The sequence below is a fragment of the Tarenaya hassleriana genome, unplaced genomic scaffold (assembly GCF_000463585.1).
Source record: "Tarenaya hassleriana unplaced genomic scaffold, ASM46358v1 Cleome22, whole genome shotgun sequence".
NCBI lineage: Eukaryota > Viridiplantae > Streptophyta > Magnoliopsida > Brassicales > Cleomaceae > Tarenaya > Tarenaya hassleriana.
This window is the reverse complement of record NW_010965541.1, coordinates 1,536,467-1,554,066: the sequence shown is the minus strand read 5'-3', so window position 1 is coordinate 1,554,066 and position 17,600 is coordinate 1,536,467. Positions and strand designations below refer to the sequence as shown.

At 36.3% G+C, this 17,600-nt stretch overlaps 4 protein-coding genes and 1 non-coding gene across 5 annotated transcripts; 2 read left to right on the top strand and 3 right to left on the bottom strand.

Annotated features, from left to right (window-relative positions):
* Nucleotides 1-3,300: 3,300 nt before the first annotated feature.
* On the top strand, nucleotides 3,301-4,425 carry LOC104815016. The gene has a single exon (XM_010543297.1). The coding sequence runs from the start codon at nucleotides 3,333-3,335 to the stop codon at nucleotides 4,194-4,196; it is 864 nt and encodes a 287-aa protein (XP_010541599.1). The 5' UTR covers nucleotides 3,301-3,332; the 3' UTR covers nucleotides 4,197-4,425.
* A 960-nt stretch (nucleotides 4,426-5,385) lies between these two features.
* Nucleotides 5,386-5,457, bottom strand: TRNAG-UCC. The gene has a single exon. It is a non-coding gene; the product is annotated as a tRNA-Gly (tRNA).
* A 1,259-nt stretch (nucleotides 5,458-6,716) lies between these two features.
* LOC104815015 (probable sugar phosphate/phosphate translocator At5g25400) lies at nucleotides 6,717-8,287 on the top strand. The gene has a single exon (XM_010543296.1). It carries the CDS (start codon nucleotides 6,860-6,862, stop codon nucleotides 7,946-7,948), a length of 1,089 nt encoding a protein of 362 aa, XP_010541598.1. The 5' UTR covers nucleotides 6,717-6,859; the 3' UTR covers nucleotides 7,949-8,287.
* A 162-nt stretch (nucleotides 8,288-8,449) lies between these two features.
* LOC104815143 (glutamate receptor 2.6) lies at nucleotides 8,450-10,024 on the bottom strand. Its single transcript, XM_010543461.1, is given in 7 exon segments — nucleotides 8,450-9,030; nucleotides 9,032-9,181; nucleotides 9,320-9,365; nucleotides 9,367-9,511; nucleotides 9,514-9,654; nucleotides 9,657-9,706; nucleotides 9,876-10,024. Coding segments are annotated over 7 exon segments (927 nt in total). The 3' UTR covers nucleotides 8,450-8,784.
* Nucleotides 10,025-10,533: 509 nt separating this feature from the next.
* LOC104815014 lies at nucleotides 10,534-11,098 on the bottom strand. Its single transcript, XM_010543294.1, has 2 exons — nucleotides 11,015-11,098; nucleotides 10,534-10,939 (listed from the first exon to the last, which is right to left on the bottom strand). Exons 1-2 carry the CDS (start codon nucleotides 11,057-11,059, stop codon nucleotides 10,544-10,546), a joined length of 441 nt encoding a protein of 146 aa, XP_010541596.1. The 5' UTR covers nucleotides 11,060-11,098; the 3' UTR covers nucleotides 10,534-10,543.
* Between the last annotated feature and the right edge of the window lie 6,502 nt (nucleotides 11,099-17,600).

Sequence of the window (17,600 nt, the reverse complement as noted above, 5' to 3'; positions counted from 1 at the left end):
CTTCATCTATGTACCATAAGCAGCAACGCCAGGTAGTCAAACTGTTTTAGTGAAAAACGGCACGCAGTTTATCTCATTATGAATCTGACGTCAACACAAATGTGATAAATGACCACACGGAAGGAACACAATGACAAAGACTACTCGTGTTCAAAGCCAAAGGCATTTGCTTGGAAATATATCTGTCCAGATTCTTCTACCGCTTCTTCTGTTTCATGTGTGGGATATCACTTCTTATGTAACATATTCTCTCCACAACCATTGGAACTTCTTCCATTGATGCCAGTAATTAAAATAAGGAATGCAACAAAATATCCAATAGGACCATAGAGCAGGACCAATGGAATTCGCTGAATCCACGAAACCCATTGAGAAGTTTGAATCTTTCATTAAAAAAGTTCAGAATTTTATTTGTTCAGTTGACAAAGTTTGAATCTCTTTCCGTGTATATATAACTCGAACTTTGAATCTTTTTTTATTCAAAATGACAAAGGGCATGTTTTGTTTGTTTGTTTTTTTCTCGCAGGCATTTCCAGTTGGGTCACCATTGGTTAGTTCCTGATATTTCCGGACAGATATTGAACGTGACAGAAGGAGAAGCCGTGAAAATGGTCACAGACAAATGGTTCACTGGACAAGGAGGAGATTGCTCAGACAGACCGAAACTCGTCCAATTCTCTTACAAAACTCGATTTCGAGACCTCCCGAACTCTTTTCGCTATTGTCTCATTGTTCCTACGTACTCGTCACCATGTTAACCTGCCGTAGGAATTCCAACGAGCAGCGCTCGTAAATGCTCTAATACCATATTAACAACTGGATGTGCTTTGTTTGGAAGATGGGAAACCGGAGGAAACTGAGAAATATAGATGATAGAAAACGAGTGAAAACGATGGAAAATTTTCGGGTTTATTGATCTCAAAATGAAAGTAATTGTAATCCTATCTACATGTAAAGCTTAAACAACTGCAACCGTTACACAACAGTTGAAAGTACAACTACGAGTCTAAATAGAACCAACAACAATGTCGTGACCAAGACAGCCCAAGAAATGCCCATGATCATGAACAGGACAAGGTTAACCGAATGCAGAATTAACCATGAATTTAATATTTCGTATACCATTGAGAAAAGAAATAATGATTGATATACGATATACCCAAATATATTTGAAACCCTGGAATGTATTCTTAAATCTAAACGTCGGTGTTCTTTTATAAGATATATGTGGATTTAGGGAATCGTACTTCTATCTAGAACAAATTGATTTGAATACAATAACACTCATACATATATATATATAAACTTATATATACCAATTTAATACTAATTTTATATTTTTAGTGTAAATTCTGGTTGTATTTACAATATATCTTATTTTACAGTTATATTAAATCATTCAACATATTAAATTAATCATTTAAATTGCATATCATATAAGATGGTGTGTAATACTTGTTCAATATTTTATTAAATAACTTTCAAATAATTTCCAAAACATGAAAAGAAAAACGGATATATATATATATATGACGTCACATGTTTTCATTATTCATATTGCAAAAACTATAATAGCTGCCAATAAGATAACCCGAATTTTGTTGTTGTTAGGATTTAATGGGTTACAACTAAATGCCAAAAGAATCTCCCTCGCCTGATTTTTGTGAATGTGATAAGAACTTCAAAAGAATTCATTTTCTACAAAATAATAATAATTTTTAAAATTTTCATTATCTCATAGAATGTTTTGTAAAAAAAAAATATACAATTTCTGAGACGATATTAAAACATGAAACAACAAATTCTGAATCTTCTTTTTCTATGATTTATGGTTTAAATATAAGGAAAAACTTATACAAGCTGTAACAAAAAAAAATCATGACCGAACATTCATCTCATTTTAATGGAGATTTGTTCTCAATTTAGTCATGATTAAATTGTATAATTTATATTATATTTAAACATTTGTACACCAAGTTACACCAAAACAATAGTCCTTTTTTTTAGGTTGTTTCATGGATATTTATATACTTGATAATTCATTAGAAAAAAATATATTTTTAATTAACGTAATTAGAATTACATATCATTTAAGAAAGAATCCAGAAAAGAAGAAAAAAAATCTGATGTTATTTAATTTATTTATTGTTTCTTTTTACGAGTGGGCCTTACTTGTATTTTTCTTTTGGATTGTGAAATCTCTCCTATTATATGTAAACAAAAAAAAATACATATATAATCTTCTACTAATTTAAAGTGTTTTTGTTTATATATTTTGGAATTTATCTCGAGGTCCTAAAAATTGGGAACTTTGTAATTTCTTTATGAACTGTGAGATAACTTTTTTTAAAATTTTTATAATTTAAAATGCAATATGTTTATACATTTTTTCTACAATTTAACATGTTTATTCTATTTCATTTTTGTAATAATTTTTTTATATCATTTATGCAAACATACATGGATATATATATATATAAAAGAGTTGTCGTCCATTGGTAGCATTTATAATTCCATCCTATCAGTAAGGGATTAATGACAGATTTTTATGCCATATCAAATTGGATATTTATCTTGGCATAAATGGTGAAAAATCTTATGAAAATCTATCAACAGATATACTCAAGAAACAAATTTCCATTAACTTGGTGCAAAAATAGAAAATATATGAAGACCTGTATTTAATGTTTTGTGATATAAGGAGGAAAAAAAGACAGAGTTTAACTTTGTATGCTTAAATGGATAAAACATTGCATAAAAGGAGTGGATTAATTAATGATTCAGATTTATTAGTTACCCCAATTAAGTAAAAAATTTGTTATCCAATTATAGTTATAAAAAACATATAGTAAAAATAAACTGTGCATATAATCCACGCTACCCAACCTTTTTTTAATAACTCATATTTTTCCATCATATTTTTGTAAAATCTTCTACTCATTTGAAAAAGAAAACATACGTATATAAACACTAATCATGATATATACATGAATTTTATATTAATTGTCGATACTCAATTGTTTAGCTAAATGCCAAAAGAATCTTGACGGCCTGTTTATGTGAAGGTTATGAAAATGAACACCAAAGTTTAATTCATTTTCCTACAATTTCAAATCTTTTGTAACTGTCACTTGTACTCCCTTGCTTACACTTTTATAGAAAACTAAGAATCCGAAAATCCACCCAATTACGGATTAACGAAAAAATAAATCGATATAATCGGAACCTTCGAGAGAAAAAGAAAATTATAAATCGAAGATCTAGTGAACCAATCTAAATAACCACGAGAACTCGTAAAACGACAAGAGAGGCGTAATTCTGAATCTGTGGAAATGGCTTCCCTCACATTGGACCAACTCCACACATACCATGCCATAGACAGGAACATATTCTCGAAGCTTGTCACAAACTACTTGAGAGATCCGGTCGAGTCACTTCTTGTAATGGCCACTTGGCTATGGCTCGAAGACAAGGGCTTCCCTGCCATCATACCCAAACTCCTCGCTTTCTCCGACTCGATCATCGACGCCATAGCCGATGAAGCTGTCTCGAGTTTTCGTTGCCTCGAATCTTCAGTGCCGCCGATCGGCAGTGGCCTTCTCCCTCTGACCACGAGACTTATGAGCCGAGAAATCACTCTCCACATGATCTACGACCAGAGGTACACCGCCATCAGTGGAATCAAGAGCTTCCTGGCCACTGTCTGTTCCAGAATTTTTTCCGACATCCTCCAAAGGATTCTCCCTTCTTCTTCCTTTATATCGATCCACCTCCCTCTCATCATCCCTGGATTCCCCCATCCGACGTTCGGACACGTCACTGTGATGCCCAATTTCGTCCCCACCGTCGAGGACGAGTTCTCTCGCTTCCCGGACGGGTTGTGGGCGTGGAACCCGAGCAGGAACGCGACGGAGAATGACCGGACGATGTTTCTGACGTTTTCTCGCGGATTTCCGGTGACTCAGGTCGAGGTGAAGGAGCTTTTCACGACCACGTTTGGGGAAAACGCTGTCGAGGGTGTGCATATGCAAGAGAGTAGCGGTTCGAACGATCAGCCGCTGTTCGCAAGGATAGTCCTGGACTCGGTCGCGACCGTGGACCGTGTCCTAGGTGGTCGGAGGATCGCGAAGTTCCGGATCAACGGGAAGCACATATGGGCGCGAAAGTACGAGAGGAGGGACCTACCTTCTGCTTGAACTAGTGGGTTCGAAGAGGGAAGTCTTCGTTTTACTACCCCTTTCTTTGAAATTTTCACGCACTCGACCTCATAGTTTGAAATCGTTCATTAACACCCATTTGACCAAAAAAAAATGATGATATTGTTTTGTGATTGGAACTGTTGGCTTCAGATTTTGGGTGTGTTGGTTTACGATTTCTCTTATGCGAAATGGGTATGTGAGAATTTTCCAAGTCAGAGATGGTGAATTGAAGATTTTCCAAAAAAGAAAAATAATTTAGAGAAAAAAACATATACACTACCCTCTATATCTATATCTGTATATGTGTCCACATGGTAATATCGTGTCACTGTAGATATGGTTCTACTTTTTTCCTATTTCCCAGCGAAGATTGTAATAAAATAGTGACACATTTTCTATATTAATATCAATAAACCACTTCATATTTTATTGGAAAATAGTGACACATTGGATAAATACTTACATAAAACGATAATATATCATATCACGTGGTTTTATTTAGAGATTGTTATTATTTTTATTTTTTTTTAACGGAATTACCAATCTACGAATGGCGACTCTACATCGTTCACGATCAGAAATATACTATCGTAACAGGAATCAATAGTTTTCAAGTAAAAGCTTTTGTAAAGTGTTATTGGTTTCTATCCATACCAAACACATTAGTATTAGTACAGCATATCCAACAAAAATTTATTAAAAATATATAGCAAAGTTTCATATCAATTTTATTGCAAGATTATTATAATCATCTACACATATATATATATATATATAAATTGGAATAAAGCATAGCTTGTAACAATTGGATTTACACTGAGAATGAACGAAGGAAAATAACTATAAAGGCGCAGAGAGCTTTAATGGCTCCATAAATGCAACAGAATTAAAAGAAAGATTCTCGTGCAATTACAATTTCAAAATATTATAATAACTATTGGACCGTTGTTAAATCATTTTAAACACCTTATATAATATAACAAAATCATAACAAAAATTGCAATTAAATCGCCATACGGAGGGGCGCAGCTGTCTGTTCTGTAGAAAGAGTCAGAACTGAAAACAGTGTTTTGTATAAAAGCATTCATATTATGATTAACTATTTAAGTACACCATCGAACGATGAGGACAGAGTATATAAACTGAAATTGAATCAACAAAAAAATAAAATAAAATAAAAGGTAGCTGCGTCTGCCGGGAGTCGAACCCGGGTCTATTGCTTGGAAGGCAATTATCCTAACCGTTGGACTGCAAACGCTGCTTTACTTTCAAATATGCATTTACTAAAACATAATAAAACTACGACTTTTGACATGTAACAACTAATTGAATTCTATGCCAATTCTGATTTAATTTACAATCATGTTTCAGTAAATCAGTCTTTTACCAGTTCATAATTTCGTATGCTTCCATTGAAAATAAAAATAAAAATGGCCCAAGTGATAAGTCACACAATTTGCATTTTACCACGAAACGCATATGGGAAGTGAGTTAGGTGCCGCGTTTCTGCCGCGGGGGGGGGGGGGGAATCGCACGTGAATTGTAGACGTGCGTTTTGCAAACGCGATTTCTCTCGAGGTAGCACGCGACCCGGAGTTTTGACTTTTTGTTGACTCCGCTTTTGCTGGGCTTCAAATTTCAATTATTGTTGGCTCTCCTGATCCTAAGGTCAGGCCCATAATAATAATAATAATAATAATAATAATAAGAGAAAAATAGTAATTAGACCATAAAAAATCACTTAAAATCGGTTGTGTAGAAGTTGAAATTAATTTTTCGGGTCAATATAGAGTTTCGATCGTCTAAAATTGTGGTCAAACCGATCAACGAGTTATTAAAACAATAATTTGCAAGTTTGAGGTTTTATTCATTTACTATAAGTTTAAGGTTTATTTGCATATTTTTTACAAGTTCGAGTTTTTTAGAGGTTTTTTCTAATTATTATTATTATTATTATTAAACCTTATAATAGATAACTACAAACACAAAAGAATATAGAAATATTTTGTTTCGATCCAAAAATTCAATGCAAAATCAATAAAATATTTTTAAAATTTTATATGTATGGTCAAATTGATTTTTAGGTAAGGAATCCGCAGAATAGTTCACTGTCAATAAATAACAACTGCTAAAAATTGCATCTTTTAGAAAGTATAAGATTTTATGCCATCTCCATAAATATATGCATCTATTTTCTCTTGATTTGAATATTGTTTTTAGACTTACGTTTGATAGATTTTGTCGCTGTCTTTTTACTATTTGTTCTTTTCGCCTCTATTTGTTTACCATTATTGCTTTGTTTTGGTAATTTTCATAATTTTAATATTAAAAAATGCGTCTATTTCATTCCATATTTTCATTGCCAATAAGGAATAATATTTTTACATAACACTAATTTAGGATTTTTTTTATATTAATGCTAATATTTTTATATCGGGAATCTTGTATTATGATTTATGACCATTGCAATATATAAACAGTAAAATAAATGGAGTCGCACGACTAGAGCGTTTCTCATCCTCGTATCGACAAACACCTCTCTCTCTCTCTCTCTCTCTCTCTCTCTCTCTCTCTCTCTGCGCTTATCCTGCGCACCTCCATCACCACCGTCCGCCGTAGAATCGTGGTCTCCGGCGAGAAATATCACGAGCTCTCCGGAAATGGGGAAAGGCGGTGCGCTCAGCGAGGGGGTGATAAAGAAGATCCTCCTCTCCTACGCCTACGTCGCGATATGGATCTTCCTCAGCTTCACCGTCATCGTCTACAACAAGTTCATCCTCGACAAGAAAATGTACAATTGGCCCTTCCCGATCTCTCTCACCATGATCCACATGTCCTTCTGCTCAACCCTAGCTTTCCTCCTCATCAAGGTCTTCAAATTCGTCGAGCCCGTCTCAATGTCTCGTGAGACCTACCTCAGATCCGTCGTCCCGATCGGCGCTCTGTACTCACTCTCCCTCTGGCTCTCCAACTCCGCCTACATTTACCTCTCCGTCTCCTTCATCCAGATGCTCAAAGCCCTAATGCCCGTCGCCGTTTACTCCATCGGCGTTCTCTTCAAGAAGGAGGGATTCAAAACGGACACCATGGTCAACATGCTCTCGATCTCGTTCGGTGTCGCCGTCGCGGCTTATGGGGAGGCTAGATTTGACGTTTGGGGCGTGATTCTTCAGCTGGGCGCGGTCGCGTTCGAGGCGACTCGTTTGGTAATGATTCAAATCTTGCTTACTTCAAAAGGAATCACGTTGAATCCCATCACTTCTCTGTATTACGTTGCTCCTTGCTGCTTGGGTTTCCTGTTTATCCCGTGGATCTTCGTCGAATTCCCGGTCTTAAGGGACACGTCAAGCTTCCATTTCGATTTCTTTATCTTCGGGACCAATTCCTTCTGTGCATTTGCCCTGAATCTGGCTGTGTTCCTGTTGGTGGGAAAGACCTCTGCTTTGACCATGAACGTTGCTGGTGTGGTCAAGGACTGGCTTCTGATTGCGTTCTCATGGTCGGTGATTAAGGACACTGTCACGCCCGTTAACCTTTTCGGGTACGGGATCGCCTTCTTGGGCGTTGCGTACTACAATCACGCGAAATTGCAGGCCCTGAAGGCCAAAGAGGGGCAGAGGAAGGTCCCGCAACCGGACGAGGAGAGCGGTCAGCTGTTGGAGGAGAGGGAAGGCGATGATGGAGCTGGAGCCGGTGCCGGTGCCGGTGCCGGTGCGGGAGCCGCTAGGAAAGACGAGTCACAGAATTGAGGTAAAGCATTCATTGGATTGGAGAAGAAATAGTGTAGCAGAGTATCAGAATAAGAGCATGAAGGTACAGTAGATAGATGTGTGGCAAAGTGGAAAGCATTTGGGTTTTTTCCCCGCGTTGTCATGCTCCTAGGTATCATCTGTCTCTTCTCATGATAGAGGGTTTACAGCCTTTTGGATATTTTCTTGGTGGTGGTGGTACTTATGGAATCTGAGATTCGTTCTGATGAGGTCATGAATATCTATGGCTGCCTTCTTGTCGGGTTTTCTGTCCTCTGCTCTTTTATTATTTAACAATGGTGTAACCAGCCTTTGCCAATGAAGAAGAACTTTAATTCATACTGAAAGTTTGAAGCCTTTATTTATTACATATAGATTATAGATATGCATATAGGCGAGGTTAACAGCAAACACACCCTGACGAGGTTCTATTAAAGAAAAAGGGAATACGATTAGATTCACTAATTTCAGTTAACCCATTGCAATGAAACTAATAATGAAATAGAAATTCAGCAAGGTTACAAAATAGACGCTTAGTGTTTAGAAGGAGAAAGATTACCAAATTTGTAACTTCTTAACGATCAGAAAAATTCGATAAACCAATATCTTATTAATAGACTTAGTATCTCAAAAACCAGGTATCGGCTGGGTAGCTCGGGCATGTTAGGACTGTCGAGGCTTCTATGACGTCGCATTGATCTTCGGCTCCTCGAGCTCGAGTTTTTACCAACAGCTTTTGTACCCATCATTTCGATTTCAGCAACAGAAACTGGTTGATGCCCTTCTGAAACACCTTGGCCTTGGCCAACAACAGCTTCACGGTCTACCACTTGTGGTCAGTTTTCTTGGCCATGGACAGGATCCTCCTGGCCATCATGACCATGGATATTTCTCGGGCTGTTTTGGTCATTATCTCCGGACGGGACAGGTTCTTGGTCATTTCTTCGGTTGCCTTGTTCAGGATCTTGGCGGTCCTGAGCCACTTGGCGTTGCTCGTCTTGGTGCCTTCGGCAGGTTGACATAGTGACAAGTAGGAACAATGAGACAGCAAAGACAATAGCGAAGAGAGCTCAGAAGGTCTCCAAAATCGAGTTTGGTCAGAGAATTGGATGAGTTTGGGTCTGAATCTGGGCAATCTCCCCCTTTTCCAGTGAACCATTTGGTGTCTCCTTCTGTCACATTCAATATCTGTCTGGAAATATCGGGAACTAATGGTGAACCCACTGGAAATGGCTGTGAAAAAACAAACAAACACTACCCTTTGTCACTTTGAACAGAAAAAGGCTACTTTTTTTCATGAGTTGTACTAAAAAGATTCAATTCTTTTTATGAAAGATGCAACGTTTTTGGGGTATAAATGAATGATGCAACTTACGAGCCAAATCCGTCGGCTTTGAATCGAGGCCCAATCACTTGTCTTCGCCGTGTAAAGTTTGACGTAAGGAACTTCGTCGACTGCAGCACCTATACTGCCATTGAAGCCCTGGTTCGTGAAAAGTTCGTGCATTTCTTCTGGAGAATCATAAGCTATTAAGCTAGATTCATCGAAACCCATCTGTTTCACCTCTCAAATGTAGAAGATCCTCTTTGGTATCCAATGTTCTCTCCACTCTTCTTCAGATCTTCCAAGTTTCTCCGAGTCGGGCGGAGCTCTTGAACAGTTAGCATCGATGTCAAGGTTGTTGTGTAGCTCTGAATCAGAATCAGCACCACATGACCGCGAGTATCCTGGTGTAAACGGTCTCCGCTGGCTTTTTCCTACACGATATCCAACAAAAATTTATTAAAAATATATAGCAAAGTTTCATATCAATTTTATTGCAAGATTATTATAATCATCTACACATATATATATATATATATAAATGCACGCGGAAGCCTGTCACCGTCGGAATGTCGGTAATATGGGATCCCTTGTTTATTATACAACAGCCATGGCAAGCGCAGTGGCCGCATCGTCCAAGATAGTGGTGGGATTTTGAAAAGTAATAAAGTCTTCACACCGGCCCATGCATAGACACCCATGTCTGGAGCCGAGATCAATCTCTTGAAAAACCATCCACTAGGTTTCTCCATAATCGGTGTTTTAGCAAAAATAAATTACTAATTACTATTTGCTTAATCTTTGTTCACTTCACCCACGTCTCATGACTGTCTGTCGAATAATTGTTGTTCAATTTACGCTATTTTTTGTCCAATTTTTTAAGGTCCAATTACTAATTGAATCCATTTCATGGTTGATGTTATTGGGCTCCCACAATTAGCTTAGGCATGATTCGTACCCATAAAAAAAATATATACAATCGAACGAAGAAAGAGAATTTTCGTCTAGGTCCAGTTCGAAAATTTATCAGATCTTTGGTCCGATTACATCTTCTAGAGGATTGGAGAAATCCATGTGAATGTCTCACTCCAAACGAGGAATGATTGGAAAGTACCAAACCGGTTATATTCACATTATTACTAACATAAGCTGTTTATTATTAGTCAAGTGAAAAGGATTGGATAAGGAGAAAGAACAACATATTTCATATTTGAGAAGCCCTTTGATATTTTTATTCACGGGAATTTTGGAAAACGTATTATCGAGTGGACCTAGACACCGCATGGATTTCCTCCGGGACCTCCATACGTGAAGTAGACACCGACATTAAGGTTATCATATCCAACATAGTCTAGACCATAACATTGGTCGCTGTCTACCAACTTTTTCAATGGAAACATGTCTGCTCTATCCAACGAATAATCATTTCCCATGATTTGAAGGTTATTGAAAAACCCCGAATGATAAGGATCGTCATATTTTGGTCGATTGCCGTTACCCATGGGTGGGCTCGGAGAATTCGGAGGAGCGCTGACCATGCCGGAGAATCCAACCATTTGAGCGCCGTCGCCGATTAGGTTAAACAGTTCCTTTGGCCAGTAGCCCATATCACTCACAGAAGAGTCTTTAAACACTTGCGTAATCCACCAATTCCCACTAGTTTTATCCTTGTACATACGAATGAAGCATTGTCAAGGGATTTTTCAATCGTAGAAATACGTATATAGAAAATGAAAGAGTACCTGATGAATGGTAAACCGAATAATTGAATCGTCAGTAATTTCCATAGGTTCGCTCAAGGGATTATCTTTTGCAACTTGAACAAACCCTTGACATTGTGTATTGTAGCAGCCTGCCCCGTTGTTACCCTACCATCATTACATATTCCAACACATGTTACGTGATCCGTATATTATGTTTGCAAAAAAAAACAAAGAGAGTTGAGGTAGATACCTACCTTCCAAGATGCGTAAGACCACGTGCGAGCATCACCAAATAAGTTTATATTTATCTGCCAAGGAATAAAAAATTTAGAACATTGGAGGAATATAGATTTCAATGACATGAAACGAATTATAAACACAAACAAAAAGTGAATATATATATATATATATATACCATCCAACCCGCTTCGATAACGTTGAGTTGACCATTGGATTCAGTGGCTACGTATTGTCGAGCATATGAAGCTTGGTCTCGTTTAACGTTTACGTTATTTGCCCTCAGCAATGCCCCGACGCCCCGATATGGGCCTTTGCCTTCCGACCTCATGCCTGCCATCTGTGTATACGTACGGATAAGCTTTACACATGGCGATATATATATATATATATATATATGCATACGACGGAGCTTACATGTACTCCTGGCTCTTGAGGGGTGTTTGGTATGATATTGTCTTGTCTCGTTCTCATTATAGGCACCGTTCCATCTGGGCATCCTATTGTCTTCTTGTGTCTTTTGCCTGACACTTGTGTCTTTGATTCGAATGGCGAACTCGATGGTTTCATCTAATCATATATAATAGTATGACAGTGTGTGTGTATATATATATATATATAAAGATACATGCATAAGTAAATCATAAAACACTGCCCATAGTTGTAATATCAAAAAGACTTGGACAACATAACAAGTTTTGTGATATATTAAACCGAAGAATATACCTGGATGGTGTGGTTCTTGAGCAGGGGATGGCTAAGCGACGGTTGCTTATAGATATCCACGCAATCGTAGATAACATTTTCACTTAACTAACCAATTAAAGAATAAAAAAACACAAACACAAAAAAGTTATTTCACACGCATGAACAATGTGAAGATCATCATATCTCGTATACTTAGAATGTATTCTGGCACCTTAATCGACTTCAATAACGGTCTCACAGCTTCTCCGTACTTAACAAACGAAATCAAGATCAAGAGCGCCACTAAATCCATCGTGAGAGCCATGAGATTCAAATGTATTGCGTTTCTTCTGTGATGTATCGTAATGGAAGACACTCACATATTTATATTTAAAATCCGGTAAATAAATTAGGGTTATTGTCATAAAAAGAGAAAACCAAAATGGAAACGGAAATTGTAATATAATCAAACTAGAAAGAGATAGTTTTAGTTGGAATGGAATATGGATATTGACACTACCTACCAAATTTATCGAATCAAATATAATAATCATATCCATACATACTAACATTATATATATTCGAAGGCCAGGAAATAAATTATATCTATTACCATATCACTTGTCACACCAAATCCTATTATCTTTTTTTTATCGATCATAATATATAATATATGACGGATCACACCAAATCTATTTATTGTAACGACAACTGTTGCGAAATAAATGTCTAAATCTTTGGAAAAAAATGTTGTGCATACGAAATATGTTTTAAATTACGATTTTTTCTCACTTTTTCAATTTAAAAATATTATGATTTTACACACTGGTTTTTTAATTGTTTGCGATTTTAGCTTACTTCTATGTATATTTATAAATATTTGTTATTTTGTAATTTATGTATACTTATATAAATATTTTAGCTTATGAAACAATACACAATTTTTTTATTTATTTAAATAATAAAAGATAAATATGTTTTTATAAAAACAAACAAAGTTTTACAAAAGGAAAACACGTATATATATATGTTGAGTTTAAATATTTTTATAAAATTATTTTATAATAATTGCGTATGGTATATTTACATTTTTTTCATATAAATTTATTAGATTTTATCTGTTAAGGAAAAATAAATTAATACACTAATTTATAAAAAAATCTCAAATAAATACAGAAATTTTTAAAATTTTAAATAAATACACAAAAGACTCCTATATTATAATCCTAATTTTTTTAAAATTAATGAAATCTTAAATTTTTAAACGATTTTCATAAATCACAATAAAATTAACCTTTAAACTTTATAATGACTTCTAAAAACCATCATGAAGAGAGCCGTATAAAAATTATTATTTTATCATAAAAGATAAAAAGATTTGTTATATTTTTATAGATGTGTTTTACTCATTTTTATATACGTATATATGGTATAATTATATATATATATATATAATATAAATTCTTATATAAGATATCCAAGTTTAATGATAAAAAAATATGTAAAATATGGATCTCCGACACCGTCTGACTCCATATCTGCGAGGTTAGTTAGATCGAAGATCCAATAAACCTCATAGTTATAAAAAAAATTCTCACATAAATTTATTGGCTTCTTTCATGTTTTTAATATGGATTAAAATATCAAGCTAGATGGACTAAACACTGCTATATATCAAATCATATGAATTTTATATTTGATTTTAAGAATATGAGATTATGTTCTTTACTATTCTAAATTATATAAAAATATTCCGAATTATAAAATAACCAAGATTTCTACTTCATTACAATTCCCGGGATGGCAAAACAACATGTTTAACCGATTTAAACAGTAATTTTAATATTTTCAGCTTTAACAAGTTAGTATAGTTTAAATTACTATCTCAATCTAGATTCTATTCAATTTGGCTAGCTTTTACATATACATTTAATTTATTCCGTTAGAAAAAAAAAATTCCAGAAAAAACTAGGTCATTTAATGGGTTGGGCTTTTTAGGTCCATTTTATTTTTTCTTCTTAACTTATTGAAACCATTACATGGGTTGATGTTATTGGGCTCCCACAGTTAGCTTAGGAATACGATCCAATGAAGAAAGAGAGTTTTTCGTTTCGGCCCATTAATACATAAACTCCATATCCAATTAATGATGATTTCGGTTGAATAACCCATCAAACCCTTTTATATCCTATTGAAAAAGGAGGACCAACAACGAGCACAAGAAACATTTGGATATTTTATTCACGGGAATTTTGGAAAACGTATTATCGAGTGTGGACCTAGACACCGCATGGATTTCCTCCGGGACCGCCGTACGTGAAGTAGACACCGACATTAGGGTTATCGTATCCAGCATAGTCTAGACCATAACATTGGTCGCTGTCTACCAACCTTTTCAATGGAAACATGTCTGCTCTTTCCGGAAAGTATTTTGTCCCCATGATTTGAAGGTGATTGAAAAAGGCCGAGTGATAAGGATCGTTATATTTTGGTCGATTGCCGTTACCCATAGGCGGGCTATCGCCGTAAGGAGAAGAGCTCACCACGCCAGAGAATCCGACAAATTGAGCACCGTCGCCTATTAGGTTAAACAGTTCCTTTGGCCAATACCCGACATCACTCGTAGAGAAGTCTTTGAATATTTGCGTAATCCACCAGTTTCCCGTTTGTTTATCCTTTGTACATATGGATACAAAAGTATTGTTAGGGTTTTTTGCGCAACATTATATATACATATATATATATAATCGTTTATACTAAGAAGTATATAAAGTGAATTGTACCTGATGAATTGAAAACCGAATAACCGCATATTTAGTAATCTCGATAGGTTCGCTCAAGGGGTTATCTTTTGCAACTTGAACAAAGCCTTTACATTGTGTGTTGTAGCAGCCTGCCCCCTTGGCACCCTACCATTACATGCCACGTGATCAATATAACTATTTTGTAAAATGTCAAGAAAAAGGTCAAAGTACACCTTCCAAGATGCGAAAGTCCATGCACGAGCATCACCAAATAAGTTCATATTTATCTGCAAACGAACGAACCACCAAAAGCTTAAAACTTTGATTTCAATTCGAAGCGTAAATTAAAAAACGTGAACATATATATATATATATACACACACACCATCCATCCCGCTTGGATAAAGTTGAGTTGGCCATTGGATTCAGCGGCTACGTATTGTTGGGCAGATGAAGCTTCATTGCGACCGACGTTCAAGTTGTGAGCACTCAACAAAGCCGAGACGCCACGGTATGGAGCTTTACCCATCGACCTCACGCCTGCCATCTGTACGTACATTCCATTAAGCTTTTATAAAGTTTTACGTGCATGCAATGTATATATATAGATATATATGTATACGTATATATATGTACAGTTGATAATATGGACGCTTACATGTACGCCTTTTTCTTGAGGAGTGTTTGGTATGACGTTTTCTGGTCTCGTTCTCATTATAGGCACCGTTCCATCTGGGCATTCTATTATCTTCTTATACCTTGTGCTTGAAACTTGTGTTTTTGATTCAAATGGCGAACTCGTCGGTCTCATCTAAATCAAAATAACATAATCCCATATATATAGTAACTTATATAGTTGTAAAATAAATAAAAAACTTAGAAAACATCATAATTTTTTTTTTTTGTAATTTACTAAATTAAAGGATGAAGAATGAGAAGAAAAATGAATACCTGGATGGTGTGGTTCTTGAGCAGCGGATGGCTAAGTGACGGTTGCTTATAGATATCCACGCAATCGTAGATAACATTTTCACTTAACTATAACCAAAGAAAAATTACACAGTTATTTCACATATATTACCCGAATTTCATATTTCATATACTTAAGAGCATTGTGTATACCTTAATCGACTTCAATGGCCCGACCGCTTCTCCATACAGAACAAACGAAATCAAGATTAAGAGCCAAACTAAATTCATATTGAAAGCCATGAGATTCAAATGTGTGTTTTCTGAAAGGCCTTCCTGTCACACATTTATATTTGAAGGCCAGCAACTCAACTCCATTAGGACTAAATCCATAAAAAAAAAATGTCGAAGCGGCAAATCAGAATGGAAATGGAAATGGAAATGGAAAGTTTTCATCACAATATTTTGGCAATATAATATAATCAAACTATGGGAGATTTTATAATCATAGATGGAAATTGAAATATTTCATTACGATATTTAAGGAATATTGACAAAATCAGAGGCGTATGCAAAAGTAACGGTACTTATTTGTAATATCTAGTCCAAGACGGTTAAGATAAGAGTGAGCGCGAATTATGTTTTCATTTATAAGTGATTAAATCTACTACCATATCATACATCACAATAAAATCTTTTTCTTGTATCACATCAAAACGTACTAAAATGAATCCGAAAATTATACTTTTCATTTATAAGTAACTGAATTTATTACCCATTGTATCGCACAAAATCTTTTTTTTTCTTCCAATTATGATAACGATTTCTAGTTTTCTCCTGCATGTCAAAATCATGAAAAAAGGGTGTACCAATACAAGGGGTCCTTCGGGGGTTGGAGGTGTCAAACTAGCTGGTCTGTAGGAGTGTCAAGCCGGCTGACCCGGGTCGAACGTGAAAGCAAGATTGTGAAGAATATTTTCTCTTGTTAATTTATTTGATATCTGTACAACTCTTTTTTTTATACAGCAGGAGAAATAACAGAAATTGCTACAAGTCAGGAAACAAGAGCAACAGATTGCTGATTGCAATCGTCCAGATATTCTGGAGTAACAGAACAAGAGAGATATACTCTAACACGCCCCCGCAAGATCAGTGACGGGTGAGACACCGATCTTGGTTCGGAGAAGTTCAAACCGAGTCCTGGGAAGAGCTTTGGTAAGGGCATCAGCTAGCTGGTCGGTGGAGGAGATATGGATTACACGAAGTTTGCTGGACTGCACAAGACCACGAATAAAATGATAGTCGATTGCGACGTGCTTCATTCTAGAGTGGAAGACAGGATTGGCCGAGAGATATGTTGCCCCGACATTGTCACAATAGATGGTCGGTGTTGCTGTGATTGAGACTCCGAGCTCGGAAAGTAATGCCGACACCCATTGAACCTCCGAAGCTGTAGTAGACACAGACTTATACTCTGCCTCTGTGGAGGATTTGGCCGCAAAGCGTTGTTTCTTTGATGACCAAGAGATAGGATGTCGACTCAAGTAGACAATGTGAGCTCCCGTTGAGCTGAAATCATCCCGGTCGCCACCCCAATCAGCATCGGAATATGCGTGAAGGGAGGCGGTGTTGCTAGCAGCAAAGAAAAGTCCGAGAGGACGAGTACCACCTACATAGCGGAGGATTCGTTTCACTGCTTGCCAGTGATCAGTAGTAGGTCGATGCATATACTGCGACAGTTTATTAACCGCAAATGCCAGATCAGGACGCGTGAGAAGCAGATACTGTAGACTACCGAGAACCTGTCTGAATTCAGTGGGATCTTCCAGAACCGAGCCAGAGTTCAGCGATAAAGACGACGTCGAAGACAGAGGAGTGGGCATGGGCTTCGCATCAGACATTTTATGACGAGTCAAAATGTCATCAATATAACGTCTTTGAGAGAGAGCTAAACCAGCAGAAGATCGCTTAACCTCAACACCGAGAAAAAACGACAGATTACCAAGATCCTTCAGAGAGAACCTGCCAGCAAGTAGCGAAATGAACTG